We start from the raw sequence: 13,930 nt of genomic DNA, 5'->3' as shown, positions 1-13,930 counted from the left end.
GATTAGTAGACTTCTGTTGCGGTCTTCTTTTTTACATGTAAGGACGAAGCTTCACTTCAATTATTAAACTAAAGTTGATGGGGACTGCAATTGATCTTAGTCCATTTATTAATTATTTTTTTTCCTTTTTGTCTTTTGGTTAATGCTCTTTTAATTATTCCTTTAAATATATAATAATAAAATAATTACCTTCTTGTTAAGAATAATCTTTGCCCTTTTCTGTGTAGCAAAGAGTTACTTTAATTTGAAAATTTTCACGGTCATAGACAAGAAGATAAGAAATCGAATAAATCATAACATTCGTAATGATCAATTTTTATTAGATTCCAAAAGTGAGAGTAAAAGAAAATACTCCTAAGTTCATTTGTAGACTTCTTTGTAGTCTTTCTTTTATATTAGGAGCTAAGTTTCACTTAAATTATTATTAAGCTAAAGTTGATGGGGACTAAAATTATGGGTATAAGAAATAGATCGAATATAATTGTACGAATTAATTTATATTATCTTTTAAAAAAAATTGTGGACTTTTGTTTAAGTGTATAGCTGTATCGCATAATTGGGATGACCCTACTAATTTACAATAAAAGTGGAAAAAGTTTTCAAACCAAAACGAATAACTTTACATGTGAATATATTTTATACACCAACAATATATAAAATTTGATACATAAATGTGTTTTCAACATTTTTCAAATATAAATATAACCTAGATCCTAAATATTATAATAGATACTTTATCAAACAATACGATAAAATCTATGCTTGCAAGCACTCCTACTAAATATATATGGTCAAATAATAAAGTAACATAATTTTATATTCAAGTGACATACTTGTGAAAGAAAAATATTTTAATAGTAAAATACTTTGAGATGATACTCTAAAAGTTTGCAGACCCCAAATCTTGAAGGAAAATTTAAAAATTAATTAAATCGTACAAATATAAAAAAAATCAATATGATTAAGATGATTTTAAAAAAAATTTAACTTTTATTATATATTATAAAATACTCAAAAAGAGATGATATAACTTTTTTAAAAATAATTAATTAAACCCTCCCTTTGACAATAGATCTTAATTCATTTATCAACAATTTTCCCAAATTATTTCTTTCTAGTTATCACTTTCGAACAAGACAATAACCAATGGAAACGTTATAAATTTTTAAGATTTTAAAATTAAACCAAACCTAAGCCAAATAAAATTATTCGATTTAGTTCCATTTTTCTAATTGTATAGATTTTAATTTAAACTATAAACATCCCCTACTACACTATACAAAATTGTTAAATAAATATCACATCTGATTATTTTATATACCATTAACTCATTTTTCAAAAACACATATTTCTTATCCGACCACCAAATAATCAAATTCTACACCATATTCAGTCGTAACAAGCAAAAACAGTCTATTCTTATTTTACATACATAAAATGAAAAATCACACACACACAAAAAAAAAAACTCTAAAACATAGCAACACAATACTTATAGATTACATTTTCTAATTTCTTCGAAAACTCGAAACAAATTTCTACCTCCTCCCTCTTCCTCGATTACGTCTTCTACTGTTTCTTCTGTTTCCTGTACTACTTGTCGTTGTAGCAGATTTTCCAAACATACTCCATACATCCATTACTGTAGCAACAGCACTAGTTACAGTACTAAACACATCAACAATCTTATGCAGCATCTCTTTATTATCATAATTTTGATCTTTCGAAGTATGATTTAATAACGATTCGTACATGTAGAGCAAAGAAGAAGCAGTTGAAAAATCAGGTAGAGGTGACTGCGATGAGATTCTGTTCTGGTAAGGCGAGTATTGAGGAGAAGGCAAACCGGCGAGAAGTTGCAGTACCAAATCTGAATCTGATAAAGGATTTTCGTTAGCGGATAGAGAATCGGCTATTGATTGCAAATGGTTGATGTATGATTCAATGGTGTCCAGATCCCCTTTTCTGGTGCCGTGAAATTGCATTTTCAGTTGTTGAATTGTGATAGCTTTTTCATCTTTCGAACTCGAATCGGTAATCGAGGATGGAAATGGAATACTCGTTGTTGATTCCATTGAATTGTTGAAATGAATATTTTTCGTGAGATTGATTTTATATGTAACAGAATGTTTAACTAACGGTTAAAAATAAAATGGAAGAAAAAAAAAGGAATAGTTACATTGTTAATGACAAAAATGACCTTATTTTTTCTAGAATAGTGTAGAACGTTCATAGAATTCATCCATGTGACTTGAGCAATTGAAGACCAAAATGATTATCAATATTTCGATTCCTCAAGTCGATATAAATATGGGAGAAATTATAACGGGATGATTTATTTTTAAAATAAATTTTATTAATTGAAGTAGATTTATCTGTTTTTTCAGTTGTAGAATTAAAGTGTGTGTTCACAAAGATAGTTGTATAATAGTTTTTATAGTTGCACCATTTTATGAGCCAAATTCTTGTTTCTTCTTGAGACTATTCTTTATTTTTTGAACAAGGATTACAACGAGTAACTACGGTGAGGAATTTATCTCTGACGATAGTATCATATAAAATTGAACGTGTTATGATTTTATTTGTATAGTTATTATGTATTATTTTATAATTTATATTATATTTGTGTGAACAGAAATTTTAAATTAATAGCTCAAAACTTAGATAAGATACAATTATGCATATTCAGACAAAACAAACGATTTAACACATTGTAAAAGTATTTCAAATTGATTGTACCCACCAATATTCCGTTATTTTGTGTTATATTGTATAGTATGTTTTAATGAATAGATCTTTCGAATATATTATATATTTTTTATATTTATACAATATCACACATTCGGGGATAAAATTATAAGTAAATATCAATCATCAATTGAATACCATTCACTGAAAAATTAGACTATTTAAATATATAAATAAAATATTCTTTATTATTTTAAACCAAATAAATTTGCGACTGAAGTTAGATTTAAACTGGACAAGAGGTGAAGTTAGATTTTATGTGCTACTATCTATATTCAATAAATAATAACAATAATTTTATTAAATCACCTTTATTAACTATTAGTTATTTAAACATTAAAAAATAAATAATATTTAATAGTATGAGTAAAATAGACCGAAATGATAAATTATTCATTAATTTTTATAAACTTAAAAAGTATTACTCAAACCATCCACCTTTAATTATTATATTTCGCTTTTGAAAAGTCGATTTGATAAATTATTAAAATCAAATTAGATAATATTAATTCGATATTTGAAATAAAAAATAAATACTTAAAACTATATGAAAACTACTGTAATTTGATATGTTTTACATATTAATATAATAAAACAATACAACATAAAATATTAAAAAAATTTATCATTTTGACCCTAAATTTTTTTATAGCAATTAAAAGTAATTAAAAAATATTTAATATTCTAAAATAGTATAATAAATAAATAGAAGTAGAGGTCGACAGTAATTATTATAACTCAACTAAAATAGAGTAACACAAAGTCAAAGTACTCGACTACTTCCCGTAGACTTAGGTCTTCTTCGAAAACATTGAAACCTAACTCAATTAAATGGTGGTACCCTACTTAGCAAGCAAGGAAGGAATATTTAATTACTTACCTCTTGAATGTGAGTAACAATAGAGTATTTTTTATTGTTACTATTAAATTTATTTATCGATGAAAATTAGAACGACATATATATATATATATATATATATATATATATATATATATATATATATAATAGTATCTGATATTGATATTAAAATTCAATCAAGATTTTGAAAGTTACTTCTAGAAGATTCGATATCCCATCTTAAGTTTTATATTTGAGATTTCTAATCAAAAATAAAGTAATCTCAAAGAGAGGCAAACCCATGATTTAACGATAGGGGGTGTACTACTATGAATGACTCAAGAATAAGGCTAGGATTGATACAAGGGTAACATTAGCAACATACGCAAAATACAACATTTTTCTTCATATTATACTCTAACCATCTAGACAATGAATCCTTAAACCATGTCTTACAAAATCGATATATTTTCGTTTCGAGTCTAGTTTGAAGATATTCATTATCATTAATATCTGGTTGACAAGACGCTTGTTGAATATAATGTCTTCTTACTTCATCTTGTATTCTAGTGCTATGTTTAGCAATAGATATTTTTTCTCCAGGATCCGGTTTAAATGACTGAAAATCAAACTTATCTGTAAAACGCAAAGAATTGTCTCTAAAACTAACACTTGGTTGAGAAGAACTATTTTTCTTCAAACATCTATCCATCTCAAAGCACAATAATCAACAACAAAATTATTGTAAAAAAAAACTTATAAAGAAAAACTTAATAATTTACATACAGATAATAAGAGTAGGACTTTAATTTTGGACTCTTATATTTTATTTATAATTGTGTTAGAGGAGATTATTTGTTTATAAATTCAATTAAATGAGGCGGCAAAAACGAATTTTAATTCGGAGTTGATTCTTTGTCAATCACTTTTTTCTTTATATATATATATATATATATATATACACTCTTTGGAATTTCTAAGAAAGTTTGAAATGTATTTCACTGCTATATACAATGAAATTTGATTGAGATGAAGAAGGAGAAAATTGGATAAGCTTTTCGGCTATGGCTTAGAAGGGGAACGAGAAAATTTTTGGATTTAGTTTTTAGTGAAACTCAAGGTTAAACTTAACAAAAAATTTTGATGACTTTTGACTTTTAGGGCAAAACATTAAATTGAGTACTTTTTTATAGTAATATATTAAGGACTATATAAATCATGAAAAATATATTAAGGATCAAAATAAGTACATTAAGGACCATTTTGGTCATTTTCTTAGAGAAAAGACTTCAAATTTAAAGTTAAAAAACACTTTAAGGACCATTTTCTCAGAGAAAAGGCTACAAATTTAAAAGTTTAAAAAATTGTTGCACCCAAAGGGGATCGAACTCGCGCAGTCGCCTACAGATCTAGAACACTCAATCAGTGCACCCAAAGCAACTTTTAATTGTTAGAGTGTTGAACTAAATATATGTTTATTTTATTAATTCTATATATATATATATATATATATGCGATTTTTTAAAAAAAGTTATCGAGTGCATGAGTGCATGTGGATCCACTCCTGATCACTAATATCTTATTACAATTGATGTTAATGCTATTAAGATATTGGTATATTTGAAGGCACAATATTGATAAATTGTATACCTTATGTTTCTTTTGTAAATAAACATTTGTGATTATAAATATTCAATACATAATTTTATAAAAATTACTAACTAATAATAGTAGTAATGGTTATTTTTTTAACATAATTTTTTTACATGACACAAACAATTTTTTTTATGTTGAAATGGTAAAATTTAAAATAATAAGTCTTTAAAGAAATATAAACTTATGAATAAAGTTTTACGTTAAAAAAAATTGTGATTCGGAATTTTTAAGTAGGCGTTTGGTCATGCGATATGGTATCGTGAGATGAAATCAGCGTTTGGACATGCAATTTTATATTGATTTCATCTCATGATTTCATATCATGTGATGTTCTTCCATATTCTCCAAAAGTCATGATATAAAATCATATAGAAATACCATATCATGATTTGAGAAATTTTAATAAAAAATTGATTCACAAATTTGTATTTTGTTAAAACAAACCCACATTTATATCTACTAACAATTTATTTCACATGCAAATAAAATTAATAATCACATCATTACTTTTTAAAATTCATTATTCTCACCGATATAAAATTTATTATTCTCACTAATATATAGTCACTTTAAACTCACACTTCAATTCACGATTGTTGAGTAGTAAAATCTTGAAGAGCCCGTGAAAGGTGTTTCATTTTTACTCAAATATATTGATGAAACATATCACTTAAGTGGAGAACAAATAGCTTTGTAATAATTTATTATACGAAATATTTTTTTTTATTTGATAAGATTGAATAGACAATTGGAGCTATTTTAACAGTTTTAAAACTTATGAGATTTTTATGTTTATGAAAAAATATACAACACGAAAATCTCATATCGCATGTCCAAATAAAACTTCAATTTCATCTCATGATACGATATCATGATTCCGTATCATGATACCATATCGCATAGCCAAACGAGCCGTAAATCAGTATTTCTTTTGGCGAATTTAAAATTTGAATATCGTCTCAAATAATTACCAAATTGAAATCTTTAACTTTATATTATTATATATTCAAATACTAGTTAGGGGTTTAATATATTATTTAAAATAATTTAATAAAATATACCTTTAATTTAATTATTTTAAAAACAATGGAACTGGACAACAAACTTATATATTAAATATAATATCCTTTACTTTACAATTAAAGATCCAAAGTGGTACGATGAGAGATGACACACTGTTCTTTTCCTTTTTTTTTAAGGACCAGCTTTATTAGTGGAAGAAAAGTATAGATGCATAGGGCAAAGTGAATCAAGTAAAATTGGCACTATACTTTTTTGGTTTGTGGGAATAAAATTTCCTTTTCCTTTTATTATCCTTGTGGTTTGTCTATTTAATTTCTATCAGAAAAATGACTCTGAATGTATGGGTGATGGTTTATTTAGATTTTTAATATATTTTAATTAATTAAAATGATCCTTTATGTATTATAGAACTTTTTATTTTGAACTTTGGTATATTTTACTTAATCAAAATTATTTTTAATATATAAAAAAAATTATGTTTTAAATAAGAGAAAATAGTAAATTTTGTTAGAGAAAATAAAGATAATAATGTAAGATTTCATTTATTTTTTCAGTAAAGCTAACAAAGAAAATAATAACGATAAATTTTATTAGCAACCTAAGATCTAAGATCCATAGTCAATATTTTATAAAATAAATTTGTTAGGTTTACCGTAATTAATCAAAATGAACATAATTTGTTATACATTAAAAATCATTTCAATTAAGTGAAATGTCAAAAATCGAAATAAATCACTACTCATATCATTTCTTTTTAATATTATTCACACTTCTTACCTATGTTTGTGTGAATGCATGCAATAAATCAAAGTTTGATCGGAACATCAAATGAGGACTATTCTCTTCAATTAATCTGAGTCTCTTATTGCGAGTAATTGATCTTTCACCAAAAAATATCCCTCCATATAGGACGCGGAGCTAGGTGAAGTTTGTGAATTCGAACAAAGCCTAAAGCCAATAATTTCTTTGTAAACTTTATATTTATAAAAAAATTATGTACTAATTTGTAAAATCCTAACAAAAATAATTAACCGGCTCGGTCTTTGCCTCCATACCATACACACATCCAAAGGAAAATCAAAATATTGAAAAACACAAGCAAAATTTGTGTTGAACTTCCACTTCAAATCACGTAAAACATTCGACTACTACTATTTATTTAAGTGATTATACGAGAAATCAACTCGATAAATTACTTGCGAGGTACCGTTTGCCAAATTTTCCAGCCAGCAACAGCAGTAATTGCACCAACAACAATCACCCTGGATGCAGTCACAGTACCAACTGCACCAACAACAGTACCCAATGTACTAGCTGCAGCACAGACAGTACCCACTGCACCAACAGCAGCAACAGCAATACTCAATGTATCAATTACAGTATGAAACGTATCAGCTGTACAAAAACCAGACGATTTCTCTGCACCAGCTTCAGCTTTCAATTTCTCCTCCTCACGATCCTGCAATTAGAGAAAAAAAATGTATATCACTTTAATTTTAAATATATAATGTAATTTTTCGAAGAATTGTTTGCTTTCTGACCTGTAATGATAATAAGTCATGTTGCATATATAACATGGAAGAAGCTTGTTCAAAATCGGGGAGAGGACACATTGATGATATTGTGTTTTTGAAGGGTGAGTATTGGGTTGGTAAACCAGCAAGGAGTTGCAAAACCATGTCTGAATTTGAGATTGGATTGTTGATTTCTGCTAGAGAATTGGCTATGGATTTCAATTTTTGCACATAGGATTCGATTGTTTCGAGATCCCCTTTTATGGTACTGTGAAATTGAATTTTAAGTTGAATTTGCATGATCTGACCATTATCTGTGGAACTGTTATCAGATTCATCTTTTCGAAAACTCATTGTTAATGCTTCTCACTCTTCTTCCTTAGTTTCTCTCTCTATCTGGTTTTTCTGATTTGCTAAGTAAAATGAAGACCATAGGAACAAAATGGTACTTATGCTTGAATAGTAGGTTCAAAATAGTTTCACTATCATCATACGGTCAAGTTTAGTAGCCCTTTCGACCATTAAATAATTTAAGTTTGATTAAAAATTTATTTAAGAATTTTTTTAAAAAAATTGAATGATTTTATTTATTTACAAACTATGCGAAAATATTATAAGTCGTAATAATTGATAATTCAAAATATTTAAAAGATACTATGAAAAATTTACTATAAATATTCAATTTGTTTAATTTTTAAAATTTAAAAAGTGTTAGTATGAGTTAATATCAAGAAAGTCGCTAAAGGTTCATTTGGTTAGAAAATAGGGAAAATACACAAGTACCCCTCAATCTATGCCCGAAATCGCAGAGACACACTTATACTATACTAAGGTCCTATTACTCCTGAACTTATTTTATAAGTAATTTTCTACCCCTTTTTAGCCTACGTGGCACTAGTTTGAAAAAAAAAGTCAACCATCGTTGGACCCACAAGATAGTGTCACGTAGGCTAAAAAGGGGTAAAAAATTATTAATAAAATAAGTTCAAGGGGGTAATAGGACCTTAGTATAGTATAAATGTGTCTCTGAGATTTCGGGCATAGGTTGAGGGGGTACTTGGGCATTATCCCTAGAAAATAAGATAAGTTTACCAAATGACTCATTTCAATGCAAGTCATTTAAACACTGACAAAATGAATACTTTTTTTATCCGCTTTTACTTGTTTACTATAAAATTTTGAGATATCCAACAATATTATCCATTATATAAAATCAATGAATAACTAATCATGTTGTGTCTATTGTATTCTTACTAGTAAATTTCATTCACCTTGAGATATAACAAATCATTCTTTAAAATTATCTTTATACAAAATTGTTTAAGAGCCTATTTAACACTGTCCTACGGACCTAAAATTACATTAATAAGGAATACTTTTATTGAAAAAATAAAGTGATTGATAAATCTTTAAAAATAGCTTTTAAATGGAAATAGAATAAGTTTTATTTTCCTATTGGAAAAAAAAGGAAAAACTTATGTTTCTAAAAAAAAAACTAACACAAGGAGGAAATTATTTTTTTGAATACTAAAATAGCTCTTCCATATATACATGTTTATTAATATATTCCTTATCAATTAATCAAGATATCTTCAGTTTGATTAAGTTTCATTCAATTTTTTTTATTTACGTTTATATATTAATATTTTGTATTTTATATTATATATATTATTTTATGTTTTATTTTACAGAATTAGAAATAAAAATAATAGTAACAATATTTTTGTGGGATTAAAAAAATGAAGGGCTTTATTTATTTTTGTGGTGAATGTTTCGTATATAGTGATTTAATTTGTGGAATAGTTTTTAAATGTATTTGCTTGATATTTTAATTATATTTAAATCATCATGTTACTACATACAAACATGACTAATTATACAAATTTAAAGTCAATCCACATAATTAATGTATAATGTTAATCGTGAATGATAATTACAATAAACTATAGCTATTATGAATAATTAAATAGTATAAGTTCGCTTAACCACATAATTTAATTTAATAATGCAAGTGAATTTAAGACATGTATTATCAATGATTAAAGGATCAATTACACCTTAAAACCTTCTTGTTACATGCATCCTCTACTAATATGGAAGAGTGAATAAGCACACACGTCTCGATCGACGTGTGTGCTTTCCAAAAATATCCACTAAGTTCTAGGGCAATTAAGTCATTTAAGGCTAATTGTGACGGCTTGTAAATTAAGTAGGTGTTTGGTCATGTGATACATATCACGATATGATATCGTGAGATGAAATCAACGTTTGGGCATACGATTTTACACTGATTTCATCTCATGATTCCATATCATGAATGTGATATCATATTCTTCAAAAACCATGATATGAAATCATATGGAAATACCGTATCATGATTTGAGTTATTTTAATATAAAAATCGATCCACAAGTTTATACTTTGTTAAAACAACCCCACATTTATATCTAATAACCATTTATTTCACATGTAAATAAAATTTATTATCACATCATTACTTTTAAAAATTTAATATTCTCAGCGACATAAAATTTATTATTTTTACCAACATATAATCACTTTAACTCACACTTCACGATTGTTGAGTAATAAAATCTTGAAGAGCCCATGAAATGTGTTTCATTTTTACAAATATATTGATGAACAATTACTTAAGTGGAGAACAAATAACTTTATAATAATTTATTATACGATTTAATGATTATTTGTTTATTTGATAATATTGAATAAATAATTGAAGTTATTTTAATGGTTTTAGAACTTATGAGGTTTTTATGTTTATTAAAAAATATACAACACCAAAATCCATATCGCATGTCTAAACAAAACTTTAATTTCATCTCATGATTCCATATCATAATATTATATCGCATGACCAAACGGATCCTAAGACTCACAATATCACATGTGCCACATATATTATTTAAAAAATACGTTAAAATATTATAAAAATATTATAAAATAGCTGATAATAAAATCATAAAATTAAAACAAAAAATAACATATATTAAACCTTAGTTTGTCCGGATTTTTGTATAAAAGACGGGCAAGAATAATCTTTAAAACAGAAGCAATCAAAAGAATAACCTTATCCAAGTGAATGGGAAATTAAGGGAATGAATTTAATCAATTGTAGTCCCCACCAAGCACCAACTTTGCTAAACAATTGTATTGATGTTTCTAAAAGAAAAAAAAAAGAAAAAAAAAAGTGAAAGTTGTAAAATAAAATAAAAATTGATAATGAAGATTATTTTTAGAAATTAGTTCTTACGCTTAACTCAAACTCTAAAAGCCAGCTTAAATGGAGGAGGATTGCACAAGCCTTATAAGGAGTCTATTCATTTCATTAACCACTGATGTCTGATACCATGTAGAAATTAGGTTTTAGGCCTAACTCACACTACAAAAACTAGCTCAAAGGGAGGAGGATTGCCCAAACCTTATAAGAAGTCGACACATCTCTTTAACCATCGATATGGACTTTTGTCATTCTTTAACGTTATTTATTATGGTAAAGGGGATAATATTGTTGATTAACATTACTTAGACTGTTAGAAATAGCTATTGATTTGGATCTACCCATGTAAACAAAAATTAATTAGTTTTTGTTAGTCTTTATACTTGTCTTCTTCCTATATCTTAAATAAAATGTATAAATACATCATTATAAACATTGTAAAAAGAATATTTTTTAACCATAATTTGACGGTTAGGGTTTATTAAGAAAATACTTTGCATCTTCAAGAAGATATTTAAGTTGTAAACAAAGGAATTCATCTGTTTCGTGAGGATTTTCGATAATCAGTAAAACTACTCACAAATCTCCTAAACACAAGAGCAGGTGTCAGGCGATAAATTATTTAATTTGAATCAACATGCAAGGAATGTGAATCAAATATTATATTGATGGTTCTCACAATTTCTAATATTTACGTACATTAAATAATATATCGACCTTTTTAGTTTTGGGGAAAATTTTTTGTATTCGATCTCGTTAATAGAGAAAAAATATAAAAGCAAGAGGAATCTGATTGTACATGAACAAAGTCTTGAAAATAGCAGCTTTATCCATATTTAGGTAAATCATTTGTCACATGATCGATTAGCTTAGTAAATAAAGAATATAATCTGTAATTATCTATAATGTTGACATAATTATGGTCGATGTGCGTTATTCAACATGTTAACTAACATCTAAACCTGATTAAGGTCTAATTAATTAATCCTGCAGGTGAAGTGAAACTTTTGTTGATTGATTCCAGACAGGTCTCTCGAGCCTTCTTTCTCGCTCTCATCTATTTTACATAGATGATTGGTCTCGAGCGTGAAACTCCCCAGGGATTCAAAAAGAAATTCTACTTTTTCCTAACGCCAATAAGAAAGGATGGTGTTTTTAGGTAACAAACCACGCCAAACAGGCTAATCCCGTACCAAGAAAAAAAGCAGAAAGGAACCGGGAATTTTTTCTACTCCCCTCAATCTTCACTTTACGCCACGCCGACTCCCCAGGTGGGTGGCCAGGTGTGAAGAGAAAGATAGCATACAACGGAGTAGCCAACTCATAGAAAGAGCAGGGGCGCTAGCTTTGAACAAGGTAACAGGAGAAACTAAATAATAATCGAGCGAAGATTTTTTGTTCTTCCTTAGTCCAATCGAGATATTTTTTATTGTACAATTGATGCGGAACGAAGGCGCTTTCCGAGGAGGTGAGGGTCGTAGACATGATATTTAGATCACCTTGAGTTGAGAAGGAAAATAAGCTATTCAAGTTGGTGAGAGAACGGGACGGGATTGGGAATGAATCGATGGACTCCGGGAAGCTTCGTTCCTACATTCTGCTCTCACTCAAAGGCATTCCTTTTTTTGTCCATTTTACAGGAAAACAACAAGGAAAGGGGCTAAGATCCTCGTTGACAACATGAATTCGTACGTAAGATACCGAATTGGATCCCTTTCATAGATGGGAATTGATGAATTAAGGAAGCAGTAGCACTTCCTCCCGATGTTTTGCCAGAAGCCAAGCTCGTTTTACGACTGAAAGAGAAAACTGCAGCCCCGGACCGAAAGGTGGGCGTCTCAATCTAAACCAGCCTTGTCTACCAAGAATCGATACATCGAGAAAGTAGCATGTCTAACTAGAATGCCCTAAATTGAGGAAGTGAAAACTCCTTTGATTGTTCTTCGCAGACCGGCCATGTCATCTCCCTTCCCAGGTTTTATTGCCGAACCGGTTCTCCTTCTCCCATCTGATATTTTCATTACAATTATAGCCTCAAAATAGGTAATGAATTGCGGACAACTTTTTCCTTCGCCGGTAGTTTTGAGAGCTAAGCCAATTCGTTATTAGTTTTGTAGGAGGCCTTAACATCAAAAATCAGGAGAATCTTCCTAATCTTTGACTTTGAAGTGGGAATGGTCACAAATAGAGAGAAAAAAGAAGAATGTGTTAAAGGTTTCCCGTTTGAATACGAAGTTTAACATCCTGAACGAACTGCTTTCCTTAAGCTAGCGCACCGGCACCGCTCCGTAGGCTTGCCAGTTTTCACATTAATGAGACATGTCTGGTAGAAAGAGGACGTCTCTGCCCCTTCACCTGACATCTACTGCTAGGCAGAAATCCCCGCTTTCATTGAGGGAAACTTATTGAATTCTGAAATCTACTTTAAACTCTTTGGAATTAGACAAAGGCAGGGCAAACCGGAGCCTAATGTTTATACTATCCATGAACTGCCTGCATGAATTCCCTTTGTGAAAGGCTCAAGAGTACACTGAGTTAGGCGAGGATCAAGATTGACATATTTACTTCATTTTCATTAGTATAAGTTTGTTTGAAGGTGGGTACCGTGGCAGGGGTAGGTTCTCAATGAAAGATAGACTCGGATAGGAATAGAGAATAGAAGCTGACAGCAAGCATTCTCCTCCGGGCTTAAGTAGGCTGCAGGAAAGCAGGTAAGACAATGACGAACTCAGACATGAAATGAAGTTAAGTATGGACTTTTTAACAAAAGCAGGAGTCAAATTCCGAGCCGGAATTCTTGGGCTTCTCTCGAGAAGATAAAAAAGATCAGATGTTAATGATAGCATTGTCGACATCTGTCCCTTGAGAAAGAGTAAGATAGGCAAAAAGGCATAGAGACAACAACGGCCGCAT

At 28.8% G+C, this 13,930-nt stretch overlaps 2 protein-coding genes across 2 annotated transcripts; both read right to left on the bottom strand.

Annotated features, from left to right (window-relative positions):
• Positions 1–1,538: 1,538 nt before the first annotated feature.
• LOC101259565 (uncharacterized) lies at positions 1,539–2,075 on the bottom strand. Its single transcript, XM_004228368.5, has one exon. The coding sequence runs from the start codon at positions 2,073–2,075 to the stop codon at positions 1,539–1,541; it is 537 nt and encodes a 178-aa protein (XP_004228416.1).
• Positions 2,076–7,226: 5,151 nt separating this feature from the next.
• On the bottom strand, positions 7,227–8,273 carry LOC101246614 (uncharacterized). Its single transcript, XM_004253350.5, has 2 exons — positions 7,807–8,273; positions 7,227–7,724 (listed from the first exon to the last, which is right to left on the bottom strand). Exons 1-2 carry the CDS (start codon positions 8,131–8,133, stop codon positions 7,458–7,460), a joined length of 594 nt encoding a protein of 197 aa, XP_004253398.1. The 5' UTR covers positions 8,134–8,273; the 3' UTR covers positions 7,227–7,457.
• Between the last annotated feature and the right edge of the window lie 5,657 nt (positions 8,274–13,930).

The sequence above is a fragment of the Solanum lycopersicum genome, chromosome 1, assembly GCF_036512215.1.
Source record: "Solanum lycopersicum chromosome 1, SLM_r2.1".
In the NCBI taxonomy this organism is placed as follows: domain Eukaryota; kingdom Viridiplantae; phylum Streptophyta; class Magnoliopsida; order Solanales; family Solanaceae; genus Solanum; species Solanum lycopersicum.
Note: the sequence above shows the minus strand (reverse complement) of the source record. Positions and strands in the feature narration are given on the sequence as shown.